The 16671-nt window shown below is 33.1% G+C and overlaps 2 protein-coding genes across 2 annotated transcripts; both read right to left on the reverse strand.

Moving 5' to 3' along the window:
- Positions 1-521: 521 nt before the first annotated feature.
- LOC143062093 (galactose-binding lectin-like) lies at positions 522-6398 on the reverse strand. Its single transcript, XM_076233918.1, has 3 exons — positions 6312-6398; positions 2228-2956; positions 522-1481 (listed from the first exon to the last, which is right to left on the reverse strand). The coding sequence occupies exons 2-3, from the start codon at positions 2937-2939 to the stop codon at positions 1336-1338; spliced, it is 858 nt and encodes a 285-aa protein (XP_076090033.1). The 5' UTR covers positions 2940-2956; positions 6312-6398; the 3' UTR covers positions 522-1335.
- A 2244-nt stretch (positions 6399-8642) lies between these two features.
- Positions 8643-15040, reverse strand: LOC143062751 (uncharacterized). The gene has a single exon (XM_076234517.1). It carries the CDS (start codon positions 14504-14506, stop codon positions 13508-13510), a length of 999 nt encoding a protein of 332 aa, XP_076090632.1. The 5' UTR covers positions 14507-15040; the 3' UTR covers positions 8643-13507.
- Between the last annotated feature and the right edge of the window lie 1631 nt (positions 15041-16671).

Below are 16671 nucleotides of genomic sequence, written 5' to 3' on the forward strand. Positions count from 1 at the left end.
TCCACTTGTATTTTTGTCCATCTGATGAGTTAAGCCTTTTTCAACTGATTTTTATAGTTCGTTCTTATGTTGTACTGGTATACCACTGTCCCAGGTTGGGGGAGGGTTAACAAGTTTAACCCCGCCACATTATATATGTATGTGCCTGTCCCAAATCAGGAGCCTGTAATTCAGTGGTTGTCGTTTGTTTATGTGTTACATATTTGTGTTTCGTTCATTTTTTGTACATTGATAATAATTTTCTCCTTTGAATTGTTTCACATTGTCATTTCTGAGCCTTTTATAGCTGACTATGCGGTATGAGCTTTGCTCATTGTTGAAGGACGTACGGTGACCTATAGTTGTTAATTTCTGTATCATTTTTGGTATCTTGTGGGGAGTTGTCTCATTGGCATTGAGACCACATCTTCTTATTTTATATGACATCATTATACCACAATAAAAACTGTTCATGATAGACATGATTCTGATATCGTTAAGTCTCGTAATTGTCAAAGGATAAAGATAAAAAAAAATATAGACTACTGCCGAAACATGTTTATCTATAAAATATGGTAGTGTTATATAAAGCATATAGAAAAATATTACAATTTGATTTAAAACCTCTACCAAAAAGTATTAAGGTTTATGCTTCTATGCAACGGTCAATGTTACAGATACTTGAGATCGTAATGAACAACTGTATAGGTTGAACTTCTGTGAATACAGATAATTAAATTTTCCATACGAACACGTTTTGCGGCTTAAATTGTGTCCCTTTTCCAATAAAGGTTCGTAAAAAAATATTTTCTAGCACTACTATTTTTTTAATGGTCAAAAGATAGGGCTGTGCTGCATTTTTTTAAATGTATATGCCCCAAACTTCTAAGAATATAAACTTATACTAATTTCCTGTACTACTCATCCCGTCACTTTGAATCGTCCATATAATTAAATTTCGCCGCTTTCCATGTGTATTAATACTGGTATTATTCCCATGTTATCTCACAATGAGATTAAACACATAAGGTATATCTGGGAACAAGTGCGTAAACAAAACAAAAAATCTATGAATTTTATGTATCTTCCAAAAAGAGGTATGTAAAACCACTGTGTAACCTAAAGTGTACAAAAGTTATATATAAATCAACACGTATACAGTTACACCACAAAATTAGTAAAATATAAATATATTTGATAATGTAGAACAAATCATTAAACATTTCGGATAAAATATTTCTTGCTAGGTATGAATTGATAGATGTCAAATTGCAAAAGTTATATGAAATATATTCCCCAAAAAATGAGTGAAATACAATATAAAGCAAGCTTAAATGTAATTTGTAAGATATCTTTTCAAAATCCAATTCCAGCAATGTCGTCAGGAGTATCATTTGGACTTCGGGTGTCTGCAAGCAAGTTGCTGTTAAACTTAGCTCTGTGATTTAGCTGCTCACATGTGAATACAAATTGCCAAGTAACTACAGTTTCGCCTGGATTAACTGAAACATAAAACTGTTGTTTAATTGTCAGACTAATTACCAGCTTAGGATATTGGTATATGAATATTAAAAAGTGTGGTTATATTGAAAAAATCCTAAATTAACTGCAAAACGTTACAGATTTGGATAAAATTTTGCACTTTGGCTTGTTGAACAATAGCTAAAAATCGAAAACAAAATAATATTTTCTGACATATTACTATATGAAGTTCTTTTCAAAAGATCGAATTATGACTTTTCAACAGCAGTGTACAACTTCTTTATACATCATGCATTATGGTATCAATTAGGTATCAGATCGGTTAATACATATAAAACGAAATAAACCGAAATAAACTTAATCATATTTGTTTACATGCATCTAACCGTTAGTTTTCCCGTTTGAATGTTTTCATATTTGTCGGGGACTAGTATAGCTTTCTGTGTGGTAGGGGTTTTGTTCATTTTGGTATGACTCTACGGTGACCTGTAGTTATGATATAGTTCCCTACATTCTAAGTCAATCGGTTTCTGGTGGATAGTTGTCTCATTTGCAATAATACCCTTCTTCTTTTTTTTTTTGGTAAGGAATAGCATAACAAATAAAAAAAGGGACAAAGAGCAAACAAGATTCTACAACCACAGCATATAAAGACTGTGCAATAACAAAAAACACTATTCTTATGTGCTCAAGTTCTGTCTCTTATGTGCTATGCTATTATTAATGAATACTAGTAAGTTATATGAAATCAAGATAAGAAAACAACCTGTTATCTCTCGTGTGACTGTCTTCTCTTCAGACCATGTTGAAGCAGACGATCTTGCAAACATGGTTGATAAAGATGAAGACGCTGATCCAGACACGATACCAGCTGATACTCCTGCTGTTGTTTCCCACTTGAACGTAAAGGAATAACTAGTACTCTCAGTTTTGGACTTTCCAACTTTGTATTCGAAGGTATGCTTGTGTACTGCTGCCGGGTTTATAACCATATTGATAATTTTCCACTTTCCAAGTAAGGTTGGTGCACCATAAACGAGAACTTCTTCGCTGGTATTATGTGGAGATACACATTCAAACTTCGTTGCATAATGTTGACCTTGATGAAGACAAACTCGTGTGTCATTCCCAGGATTGTGGCTTCCACCTCTCGGGTGAACAAACTTTCCACCTTTGTGCATAATGGCATCATTTGCACTATCGATACAGAAAAGAGCACCTGCATGACGATCCTCGTGTAGGACGAGATCCGTGTCGTTTCCTGGGTTCAACCCTCCGCCATATGGATGTATTACTTTACCACTGGCTACGTGTACTATGTATCCCCAATGATCATCTTCAACTTCAAAGGTAAAATGCATGTTTTTATCTTTCCCATCGAATAAAACTATATTAGTGTCGTTTTCTGGATTCGATTTGCCGTTCTTAGGGTAGAAACATTTACCGCCAGACTTTTGCCTTATGAAAAACGTTGCCATGATCTTTACGTGACTATCTGCAGTAAAAAAAAATAAAAGAAATTCAATACAGGGGCACTAGCTGTCAAATTCGTAGTCCCCGATTTGACTCAAGTTATCGTATTTGATTTATAACAATGTAAAACATTTATCCAAATTATAAAAAGTCTAACATAAACAATATAGAAAGTATGGGCTAGATAAAATGAACCTTATTTTGTGTCTATTTTAGTCTATAAGCCATCTAATTAACTATTGAATTGACCTTCGAAGACCTTTCATGGTCATTTAAGGGATTTAAACATATCATATATATATATATATATATATACGATATCGAAATCGTGCAATTGGATTTTTCTATTTCTGTACTAAAAATTAAAACTCTATGTTAATCGTCGTTTTAACCTGTATAAGAATGATTTGTTTGTCGATCGAATCAGTCAATCAAATGATTTACCTTTGTTTCACTTTCAATGTTGATATTCATTTCCTTTAAATAACTAAACACGCACAATTCATACGTTATCCATCTCTAGCTAGGGGGTTAAATTAAAGTTCACATGAATACGGATCCAATGAGGTGGAATTATTCATCTGGAAGTGACTAATTCATCATTAATGTTTCTTAGCTTATTTTGAAAACATTGAACTATACAGGCTGTTAAAAGCAAATTATTATTTCACTATTTAACTTTCATGAATCATGATAATGATAATAAAAAACCTCCACAATTTAGATTTTTTATATATCTCGTAGCTAGTCACCCTTTAAAAAATTTTCATGTCACTTTAGACGTTAGATTGAAGGCAATTTGAAAAAAGCGTAACTGAAGTTTATAACTTAGAGGAAAATAACATGTAATGTTTACGTTACTAAGACAACAACCCTATCAAATACAGCGTATTTCATTGGTTAACATACAGCTTTGAACTATTGACAGTTTTGTTTTAACTGATAGTCAAATTCTAAAAACAAATTCAAGACAAATAGACAATACATATGATATCGGAAAACTAAATTGAATCTGTCATCTACGTTTTGTTGGTTAATATTACAATATGTGTATCAATATGACAAACAAGGTAAATATCTTCGAAAAGAATCACGAGCCTTCAACTAAGTTCGACTCAACCTCCTTTTTTGAAAATCTCGAAATGTTAACATACTAACACATTAGAAATATCAGCACACGAAAAACACTTATTCTGAACAAAAACGGTACGTCACGTGCATATGTTAACGTGAATTGAGATTCACATGATTATCCCTTTAATTTTACATAAACTTTAGTATACTTATACTTGAAAATTTTGATAATGTTGGAATGGAATAACTTATGTAATTACACCTTATGTAAGAATCCGGGGTTTTGATTGGTTAATAGCCAGTGTATTTTTCACCAATTTACTATTATCAAATGAATAACGTTCATTTTTAACGCCGCCGGGGTATTTGCTAAAAGGATATGCCTTTTTTACCCTCTCTGCCGTGGTATTTGCCAAAAAATACTCTATCCGACTGGACGCTTGTAACGTCACGATCATCAATGCGTTTTAGTACATTAACATTCGGTGTAATTAAACAGATATATCATGTTATTGAGGGGTATTTGCGAAAAATACCAGTCTTGAGAATGAATTTCCCTCGCCTTACGGCTCGTGAAATTTAACATTCTCTCGACTGATATTTTTCGCAAATACCCCTCCTTAACATGATATATCTGTTCAACATCTTGTGATTTTCACGAGAAAGATAACAGAAACACTTGACGTACAAAAAAACAAAAGTAAGGAACAATCATTACAGTAAAATTGAGAATGCAAATGGGGAATGTGTCAAAAAGACAACAACCCGACCATAGAAAAAACAACAGTAAAAGGTCACCAACAGGTTTTCAATGCAGCGAGAAATTCCAGCATCCGGAGGCGTCCTTCAGCAGACCCCTAAACAAATATATACTAGTTCAGTGATAATGAACGCAATACAAAACTCCAAATTGTACACAATAAACTAAAATTAAAATAATACAAGACTAACAAGACCACAGGCTCCTGACTTGGGACAGGCGCAAGAATGCGGCGGGGTTAAACATGTTTATGAGATCTCAACCCTCCCCCTATACCTCTAGCCAATGTAGAAAAGTAAACGCATAACAATACGCACATTAAAATTCAGTTCAAGAGGAGTCCGAGTCTGATGTCAGAAGGTGTAAAACAAAATGACAATAATACATAAATACATAAATAACAACAGACTACTAACAGTTAACTGACATGCCAGCTCCAGACTACTATTTAACTGATTGAAAGATTATGATTTCATCATATGAATATCAGGCACAATCCTTCCCGTTAGGGGTTTAGTATCATACCATCATAACTTTATTTTAATAAAATGTTTTTATGATCTTCAGGGCGATCAATTTTGGGAAACAATTTAGAATAACAATATGCCATAATAATTTGAACAATTTCATACTTAGGACTGCTATATGAAATTGTGTTGCAATCCTCTAAAATTTTATTTAACTTATTAACCGGTAATGAACAGAGCTTTGTTAACAGATAATGTCTGCCGTTGTTTTTTGAAATAGAAATTAGGTCGGAAATATTGGTATGATTGGTCCGAAATTTTCTTTGATTGCGATTTTTCTAATACAGTTTTAGAAACTATATCCAAAATGTTAACGGAATCGGTTCTTGATATATTACCGATTCCCATGATATTATCATTAATACCGAGAGGGTAGACTGTCTGTAATTTTTTAATCCAATTTAATTCATTTATTTTCCGTGATCGTACAAACTTTGAATGAGATTCACCAGGCTGCTTATTTACTACTTCTAAAGGTTGAACTGCTAAACATTTAATAGGATAATTGTGCTTCTTAAGGTGTTGATAAATTATACTTTTGAATTTATTGGGTCTTTTAAAACGATACAGATGTTCTTAAGTGCGGTTAGATAAATATCGTCCAGTTTCACCTACGTACTGAATACCACATCCCGGTTTGTTTCATGTGAGTAAATAAATAATACTGTTTGTTTTTCAAGTTATATCAGTTTCAAAATTTAAAGAAAATGAGCGACCATTAAACGTGGACCTTACCGTATTGTTGGTGGACATTTCATTAAAATCGCTTTATATGAAATCGTTCTATTTTCAAATAAGCATAATCATTTTCATTTCAATTGCAACACCTCAAATGTGATTAAAATGCACGATTTTTAAAGTCTTGTTTTTATTTTAATAGTATCTTTCATTTCCTGTAAAGTAATATGTTAAATTTAGTATTCAAAAACAATAAAGATTGAATAAATATGTATGGTGTCCTTCTGACTGTTTTCTGAATAGGCTTTGTGTTTTAAAAAAAATATAAGTGTACTCACCAAGGACTGTCTAACTAACTATAAAAGCAAGTTGTTAAGTAACGTCACCGTAAATGATAACTTGTATCTAAATATATTTCAGATCCGCTTTATTGTGAGAAGGGTAGTACCAATGTGATTATTCTGATTATGAGTTCTGGTATTTATATTAAGCTTGTTTTTGTTGCTTTTTTAAAATCATTTCTGAAAAATAAAAATTGATCAAGCAAATTTGATCGAAAATGTCACATCATACTTGTTCCCGCCTTAGTTGATACAACACTTTGTAAGGAGGTGTTATGTAACATTTCATCTGAGCATCAATAAACGACATATTGATAGTTACCTGCATTTAATCAAGAGTACACAACTTGTGTAGATTTGTAGTAAAATCTCTAACCAGTTAGAGGCTTTAGTGGTTAAATTTTCCAGGTACAATTGGCCTTTATAAATGAGTTTTACAGACATTGTTTCCCCGCTTTTTCATTTTTGTATACCTTGAACAAATAGGCGTCATTTTACCCAACTCCATTTCACTGATATACAGTTATTCATCCATGTACCCTTAGATTAGTAAAGCCTCAGTCACACCTAACCGGATAGCACGAACGGACGCCTAACGGATGAAAATAAAAGTTGTCCGTTGACAAAATTGTTATCCGTTGGGAGTCCGTTGATGTACTGACCGAATAAAACGGACGTGTAACGAATGCATAATGGACACACACCGGATATTCAGCTTACGAGAAACGGAAACGTATCGGACAGAACGGATGTCGAACGTACATCCAACGGACGAGTACCGCATAAAACGGACACCTAACGGAAGCTTACCGGATAAAACGGATGAACAAGATATATGGAAAAATTAAAGGCGACAATAATAATGTAAATCGCATAAATATTCAAAATGTTTCTGTGTAACTGGTTTTGGTTTGTTTTTCAAAATGCCGCCAAAGGGCAGTGTCTGACCTGAATAATAGCTGCTTGATTGTGAAGACGTGCCTTTGCTCTAAGATCGATTTTGAATAAAAAGAATTCATGAACCTTAAGAAATCTGACATACCAATAATTGTCATTTCTGACGCGAAATTTTCAATTGGCATTTATCCGTTTCAGATCCATTCATCGTCAGCTTTATCCGGTTAAACGTCCGGTAGAAGTCCGTTGGTGAATTTATCTTCCAGATCTCCAACGGATGTATAACGGACACGTAACGGATACAAAACGGACGTCTAACGGGCATGAACGATTTGAAAAAAAAAGTTATCCGTTAGGCGTCCGTTCGAGCTATCCGGTAAGGTGTGACCGAGGCTTAAAATTTAACATTTTTTTATAAATTGATACATTATTATACCCATGCATAAAAGAATAAATGAATATTTGAAACAGCTCACTACAAGAGAGGGACGAAAGATACCAGAGGAACAGTCAAACTCATAAATCGAAAATAAACTGACCACGCCATGGCCAAACAGACAATTGCCTCCTCCCACACACTTTTGGCAATCACAACGTTCATTCTGTATTTATGCATATTTCTGTAAAATTTCAACGAAACGATGCAGCTATCCTTTACATCAAAATAGAATCGAACACATATAAAATTTATACTCACTGGTCAAACAGTTTAATAGTTTTGGAAAAATATGAAAATAACATATGTAATCAGACTATTTTTTTCACAATCAAACCAAAAACGTTTTTTTGAAACATTTTAACACAAGAGCATTGTTGGAACGTTTTCAATAAAGAATCTTCCTTTCGAAAATATTGCAAACTATTCAAAGTTTTCTTTCCCAAATAAACAATAGTATTATCCATTTCTTGATTTTTTGGTTTATATGTGTACCAGAACACATATGCATGCTGTTTTTGTAAATTTAAAGGTCATCGGACATGTTCCATATGATTTCAAAATTAAGTTAATATGACACATGTTTTGGTGCTACGGAAAAGTTTTGTTCGAACTGCGGTTCCGTCATGGTTAACAAACTCAAAGTCATGGGTACAAAAAATGAACCATTCTAAAAAACAACACCATTTTAAAGTTAATCGTGTTACACACTGTTCAATTTATTAACGTAGATTTATGGTATAACGCCATCTTGTATTGTACAATCAAAGTACAAAATTGGTCTAGTTATTTGCCCAAATCAGCAAATTTGGAAACAGATTTGCAATATTATGGTTAGACTGTTTATTTATATAAAGAAAACTTGTTAATTTATTGTATTATTCATAATATTTTAACAAATATCAACCTTTTGTGGTTTTTAAAATCATTTTTTCAAATGAGCCATTTAATTTAATGTGACCAGGTGGAATAAGGCTCAGATAAATCGAATTGCAGAAAGTTCAGATATTTTAATAAATATAATATAGAAGGCAACGACAGATCTGAAATATACAGATAATGACAAATAAATACAACTTTACATATAAATGCATATGAATATATCATTTTGTAGCAAATAATGAATATTATGTTTAATTACACAATTGCAAATAAATAATAATGCAAAACACAGTTAAATGACAACTCTGAATGTAAACAATTTGTTAATCAATGCTAATGAAAACTGTTCACTAAAGTAAGTTGACCATACTATTATATAAAATACTATATAACATTGAAAGTTAATTACAGGTATTAAAATAAGAAAATATAAAGTTTGAAATACAATTAGCAAAGTAAATGAAACTAAATAAAATATTTAAGTCAAAAACATTTAACCATAAACTAATTTGAAAAACCCTTAAATGTAAATACCTTATAATGCTGGCTACGGCTCTTGATGTTGTTTCTGGTGTTACTTATTCTGCATTGACAATATAGTTAAAAAGTACAATATATATAGTCAATAGGTGAACTGGTAAACTAGATAGAACCAGATAAAACAACTATTAAGAAAGGTAGTTTGTCCAATAGCCAGTGGTGAGTAAATATCAAAGAGCCCAGATAGAGTATTTTGGATTCATTGAACCATATAATACAAAATATGTTCAATATAGTAAGATCATTATAGTATAGGGTAAAATAGATATAAACTAAGTACAAAGTTGGGAATAATATCAAATAGATAATATGTATATAAATGAACTTGTCCACATACTCCCCAGCTAAGTATTAATCGTCTCGATAATGCAAATATCTATATCCACATACTCCCTTTACTATCATAATAAGTAACACAAACAATAAGTCACAAAAATAGGACACAAAAATGAGAGACAAAAATAAGACACACAAAAATAAGGCATAACTATGTACAACAAATGTCCTGAATAAATTTACTTAGAAAAAATAGAATTTGGAAGTCTATTTGGATTTGTATGTTTCCCTGCAGTTGCCCTAGTTGTTCGTCTTGGTATAAACATATCATCTGAACTGTCTGATTCACTGCTGTTATCATCCACAGATTGTTGTATATTGCATTTAATGACATCACGACGATTCAAAGTTCTTGAAACACCAGCGCCATCATTAGGTTCTACAGAGACGGTGTTTTCTGACAAACGCACTACACGATAAACAGTTGAGCTCCAAGTGTCTTGTATCTTATTTCTTCCATGTACACCACGGTTTCTAATATACACCTTGTCACTGACACAAATTTCAGGATTGAAACGTTGTTCATCATGTTTATTCTTGCGGTATTCAGCACGATCTTTTGTCTGCTCCCCAGCTTTTTCGTAAGCATATAGTAAACGATTCTGATGCGCAATAATCCATTCATCTAACGATTGATCAGTTTCATCAGTCTGATTTGTTCCAAGTAAAAAGTCAATTGGCAATTTAGGACTACGACCAAACAATAAATAATAAGGACTATAACCTGTTGTTGAGTTCTGTGACACATTGTGTGAAAAGACAAGTTCCGGTAAATACTTTGGCCAATGTTTCTTCTTATCTGGCGAAAGTGATTTCAGAAGATTGTGTAGTGTTCTATTAAAGCGTTCACATTGTGCGTTTCCTTCGGGATGATAAGGTGTAGTTCGAGATCTACTAATTTGGTACAGTTTACAAAGCTGACAGATAACATCAGATTCAAAGTTCCGACCTTGATCGGAGTGTAGACGCTCTGGTACTCCATATACACAAAACCATTCAGTCAACAATACATTCGCAACAGTGTCTGCTTTCTGATCTTTCGTAGGTACTGCACGAGTAAACTTTGTAAAAATATCCGTCATAACTAATACATTTTCTTTTCCGTGTGCTGGTTCAAGAACAGTAAAATCAATTGCAAGTATTTGTAACGGCCTGCTAGCTATCAAATGGCCCATTGCTGGTCTTATGGCAGGTTGTGGCATCTTTGAAACAATGCAACGTTCACATGATTTACAATAATCCTTGATATGCCTAAACATTCCCGGCCAATAACACCTGATTCTAATACTACAGAAAGTGCGCTCAATTCCTTGATGCCCTAATTTATCATGACAGTTCTTCAATACTTTGTCCCGTAACACGGCTGGTAAAATTAATTGTTTCAATTGTCCCTGATTTGGATCAATTATTACCCTATAAGCTAAACCATCCACAACTTCAATACGATCCCACTGACGTAATAATGTTACTAACGGCCTATCAACTTTCCGTTGCTCCGATCTCAATGGTTTACGTTTAGTGTTCCACATTTCAATAAATTTACCGACCACTGTATCCCGTTCTTGTAAATCTTTAAGTTCCTGTCTATCTAAAGTAGGGAGTGTCACGAATGCTTCCTCTGTATATACTAATTTCCTTGAAACAGACTGTATATTTGATGCTAAGTCATTTGGTACAACAGTTCCTGCAGCAAATGTTTGAAGTAGATTTTTAACATCCTCAGATTTTGAAAGTTCAATTTTATCGTGCATACGTGATAACGCGTCTGCATTGTTATTATGTTTGGCTTGTCTATATTTTACCTCAAAATTAAAAACGGCTAATTTTGACAACCATCTCTGTTCATGTGCACTAAGTTTCGATGTTTGTAAATAGCACAACGGATTATTGTCTGTAAACACTGTAAATTTGGATCCAAGTAAATAATCTCTAAATTTTTCTGTAATTGCCCAAGTTAAAGCTAGGAGTTCTAATTTTCTGGAACTATAATTATCCATATTGCGCTCATTTGGCCTTAAAGCACGACTGGCATACGCAACAACACGCAATTTTCCATCGATATATTGTGATAAAACAGCACCTAATCCTTGCATACTTGCATCAGTTTCTAAAATAAACGGTTCATCAAACTTTGCATAACTCAAAATTGGAGCAGTAACTAAGTGTTCTTTCAGAGTATCGAAAGCAGTCTGACAATCAGTAGTCCATTCCTTACCAAATAATTTTCGGGGATGAGGTGTAAATTTTTGAGCCAATTTGTGTAAAGGTCCTGCAATTTTACTAAATCCCTGTGTAAATCGACGGTAATATCCTGCTAAACCCAAGAAAGACTTTAACTTCTTAACGGTTGTAGGTATTTCAAAATCTTGAACTGCACTGATTTTATCTGGATCTGTATGAATTCCTTCATCTGAAACAACGTGGCCCAAATAGCGAACTTCTCGTTTAAAAAAATGACATTTGGAAGGCTTCAGTTTTAAACCATGTTCTCGTAATCTCTTGAAAACAACTTCTAAACGCTTCAAATGTTCTTCAATATTTGCAGAATACACAATAATATCATCTAGAAAGACTAACAAAATGTTAAAAATCTCATCTCGAAAACATTGTTGCATCAAACGTTGAAATGTTGCAGGTGCATTGCATAATCCGAACGGCATTCGTAGATATTCGTAAAGTCCAAACGGTGTTGTAAAAGCAGTTTTCTCTATATCATCTTCATGCATCGCCACGACATTGTAACCACTCGTTAAATCCATTGTTGAAAACAATTTAGCTCCACTCAAAGCATCAAAGGATTCCTCAACACGAGGTAATGGATAAGCATCTTTGTAAGACTTCTGGTTCATTTTTCTGAAGTCCACGCACATGCGCAGAGAATGGTCTTTCTTTCCCACTAGAACAATAGGTGAAGCGTATGGACTTGTGCTTTCACGAATAATCTTGTTTTCAACTAGCTTCTGTATATGTTGCTTGACCTCTTCATACTGGTTAGGCGGAATTCGTCTATACGGTTGAACAATCGGTTCATCATCTACTGTTCGAATTTTATGTTTTACTGTCTTTGTATATCCAACATCAGTATCACTTTTCGAAAAAATGTCACTATAGTTATAAAACAATGTTTTTATTTGATCTCTCTGCTTGCTTGTTGTTGACAAATGGCTAATATCTACAGGCATTTCAAAATCTTCTATCTTTGACAAATTCACATCAGTTTCTGCACAATAAGCAATATCATGAATATAAATTTCCTCTGTATGTCCAGTTCGTATAAATTCAACATGTCCTTGATCATGGTTTTCTACATCACCTTTCAATAAAATACCAACTCTAGTTCTTGGAGCAAGCCATATATCATCATCTCCAATATTAGCAACTCTAAGAGTTAATCGTCCATTTCGAACAGTAACAAACGTATGTACAACAATAAAAGTAGAAGGCAAGTGTCCACTAGTGTGTAAAGGTTCAACAACAGCATCATACAATCTCGGTAAATTCGGCCCAGTTCCATTTAAAATAATCACAGAATTTGCAGGAATACGAACTGGTGAATTAGAACAAAGTTTAACAAATCCAATAGTATTACAATGTTCATTTTTGTCACAAGCTTTAAAAAGTTCTCTAAGTTTAAAATTTTCGGCTATTTCGGTAACTTGTTCTGAATACTGGTTCCCATAATCTTCTTGCAAAAGTTTCTTACATAAGCTAATAACGTTCATTCCCAAAAGTCCAGGGACATTTTCTTTTCTTATACGGGTATAACTGTCAATAGGATCCTTCACAATCAAAACACCTCTGTTTGGCAAACGTTGGCCCATAATGTCAATATCAACTTCAACATATCCTATATACGGTATACAAGTTCCATTTGCACCTTTCAGATTAAACGTAATATCAGTTTGTAGATCAGTACACCTCCTTAGAAAACGGTTATAAAACGACTCTGTAACTGTTGTAACAGTTGACCCAGTATCTACTAGACAGTTAACTTTAAATCCTGCAACGTAAGCACTAACGGTTGGACATTTACCCACTAAACGGTCAGCTTGAATTGAGTCCATATGGTTATCATCTACAATGGGACTCTTCACAGTAGATTCTACCCGTTTCCCGACTTCTTGGAATTCACAACTGGACAGTCTGCAATCTTGTGACCTGGCTCATTGCATCTAAAACATAACAAAGTACGTCGTTGTGGCTCAAACCTATTGTATCTACTGTTATAACTTGTTGGCTGTTGCTTTGTATTAACGATCTTTGTTAATGTTTCAATCTGTTCACTTTGTTTTTGGACAATACCCAATAACTGATTGAATTTATCGGACTGTTCACTACTACTGTCAGTTTTATCCTTACTAGCGCAAACATCAGTTGTAGGTTCTTCTGGTACAGTATCGGTTGTTTCACTTTTCGTCTTTGTGTTGTATCTTTTATCTTTATATTCTTCCTCCTCGGACCACATAATAGCTTCTTCACGTAAATCCAAAAATGGTATATGAGATTGTGCACGAACTATTTGCTTCAGATGTTTTCTTAAGTAACTGTCTTGTACATTTTGTGAAAATTGGTCGCACAATGTTTTCTCTTTATTAGGCATCCAAGTAGAATCTTTATTTGTAATTTTACTCATTAAATCCATTAACACATACGAATATTCCCTGAGTGATTCATTTGGCTTTTGCACACGGTCCAAAAAATTCTTCTGTAATTTAGTAATGTTATCCTTTACACCAAAGGCATCTTGTAAAATTTCTAAAATTTGATCTGGACTTTGTCGAACTAGATGAGAACGGTATTTCACTTCATCTTTGGCAGAACCTTCAAGTTGTAAATATATAAAATCCGCTCGTTCTTGACGGGACATCTCACGTGCATGTAACACAGTATTAACATCTTCAATCCAATCTTCAACTTGAAAATTATACGCAGTAAACTTTGGAACTTTTCTATCTTTCTGCACATATACAACATTCTTTTCGTTAGATGGTGGTCTTTTTACTTCATTTTCAACACTAGGTTTCCAAGATAGTTCTTTAATTCTATTCTGTAATTCAGTCACTTGCTTTTGTAAAGACTTACAAGTAGGATTACTTGCCATTATGAACTTTCAAAACTATTGAAAATTACCACAAAAATATATACAAAAATTGCAAAAATACACAATATATAACTCCACTCTATATTCACAAAAAGTGAATCAATGCATAATTATAATCCAGCATGAATAATACACATAATCCAAAATGAATAAATCACATAATCCAGATTGAAAAAATACTAAACATATTTCATCATATGTCACCATGTCTCACAATATCACATAAATTCCAAAAACACATATATTCCAAATACAGAAAACAGTTACTTCATTGGTAAACGGTTTCGGCACTGTTATACATCTCCGTCAATGTTCGTCTTCAATCGTAAACTCAGACAATGTTCGGATAAGTCCGTATATATTCCGATAACACAAATAATTTCCGTCACTGGTCGGCTCTTCCCGTGGATTTCCGGTCTGGTAGAAACTCCGTCAAAGTTCGTTCATCTCCGTGGATAGTCCGATGATACACAAATTAACTTCGTAAATGTTCGGCTTCCTCCGTGGATACCCCTCTCAGCCGTCTGATGGAATGCCAGCCTTCTGGTTTGTCGACGACGCCATTTGTGACCAGGTGGAATAAGGCTCAGATAAATCGAATTGCAGAAAGTTCAGATATTTTAATAAATATAATATAGAAGGCAACGACAGATCTGAAATATACAGATAATGACAAATAAATACAACTTTACATATAAATGCATATGAATATATCATTTTGTAGCAAATAATGAATATTATGTTTAATTACACAATTGCAAATAAATAATAATGCAAAACACAGTTAAATGACAACTCTGAATGTAAACAATTTGTTAATCAATGCTAATGAAAACTGTTCACTAAAGTAAGTTGACCATACTATTATATAAAATACTATATAACATTGAAAGTTAATTACAGGTATTAAAATAAGAAAATATAAAGTTTGAAATACAATTAGCAAAGTAAATGAAACTAAATAAAATATTTAAGTCAAAAACATTTAACCATAAACTAATTTGAAAAACCCTTAAATGTAAATACCTTATAATGCTGGCTACGGCTCTTGATGTTGTTTCTGGTGTTACTTATTCTGCATTGACAATATAGTTAAAAAGTACAATATATTTAGAACATACTCACCCCTTCTCGTCCAATGAAAAGTCAGTTTTTTTTCCCTCTAATTTTCATAGTACATGGTTTTCCATGCACTATGAAATGCTATACATGAATGACTTTTCATTGTCAGTTAATTATGAAAGTGAACTCTTAATAACTGCACTAATGAAGTGTACAATCCCCTGAGGCATTTTCCCTGGGAAAAGAGCCTACTGATTAAAGATGAAAGAGCAAAGGTTAAAACAAAACATTTTGAATTTTACAAATTTTTATAATTTTTCTTATGGTACACATATATAGAATAAACAAAAACAATATGGGGGTAAGGATGTAGGTAAAATAATATTTATTTATTATATACCGGGCATTTGAGGGATTTTTTTTTCTTTCAAGAAAACAATTCCAGACTGCTGATATAGAAAGCAAAGGATTTTTTTTTGGAGACACATTAATACATATAAAGTTATCAATAAAAAAGTAAGCATTTAACACTGAATGGTCTGGATTTAAATGCTTATACAGAGTTTTATATTTATAAAAAAAAATCAAAAAGGGGATTTATATAACATTGTGTTGCTTTTTAAAATAAAAAAATCTCAAGATATATAAGTATTAAATTTTACCTGAAGCAGAAGAAAAACAATTTATCCATTTATCATCACAAACTATGTCAGTGCTATTTCATTCCATCCATTGAAATGATGATTACCTATGTTTTACATTTGGTTAATCATAAAAAGTGAACTCTTATTAAGGTTTGAATATTACAATGGGAAAGCTAATTTTGTAAGGTCACTCGAAAGTGTGAATATGTTCTAAATTGGTCAGACAATACTTGGTCATGTTTTATGAAGATTTAAGCCCTCGGCTTCGCCTTGGGCTTAAATCTTCATAAAACATGACCAAGTATTGTCTAACCTATAAATAGTCAATAGGTGAACTGGTAAACTAGATAGAACCAGATAAAACAACTATTAAGAAAGGTAGTTTGTCCAATAGCCAGTGGTGAGTAAATATCAAAGAGCCCAGATAGAGTATTTTGGATTCATTGAACCATATAATAC

Source organism: Mytilus galloprovincialis, chromosome 2, assembly GCF_965363235.1.
Source record: "Mytilus galloprovincialis chromosome 2, xbMytGall1.hap1.1, whole genome shotgun sequence".
Taxonomy (NCBI): domain Eukaryota; kingdom Metazoa; phylum Mollusca; class Bivalvia; order Mytilida; family Mytilidae; genus Mytilus; species Mytilus galloprovincialis.

Bases quoted from the DNA above. Each gene is read 5' to 3' on its own strand.
- LOC143062093 (XM_076233918.1), bottom strand. From the start codon at position 2,939: ATGGCAACGTTTTTCATAAGGCAAAAGTCTGGCGGTAAATGTTTCTAC. The intron at 1,482-2,227 runs GTTGTTTTCTTA...TTTATGTTTCAG, and splicing joins AGTCACACGAGAGATAACAG to TTAATCCAGGCGAAACTGTA.
- LOC143062751 (XM_076234517.1), bottom strand. From the start codon at position 14,506: ATGGCAAGTAATCCTACTTGTAAGTCTTTACAAAAGCAAGTGACTGAA.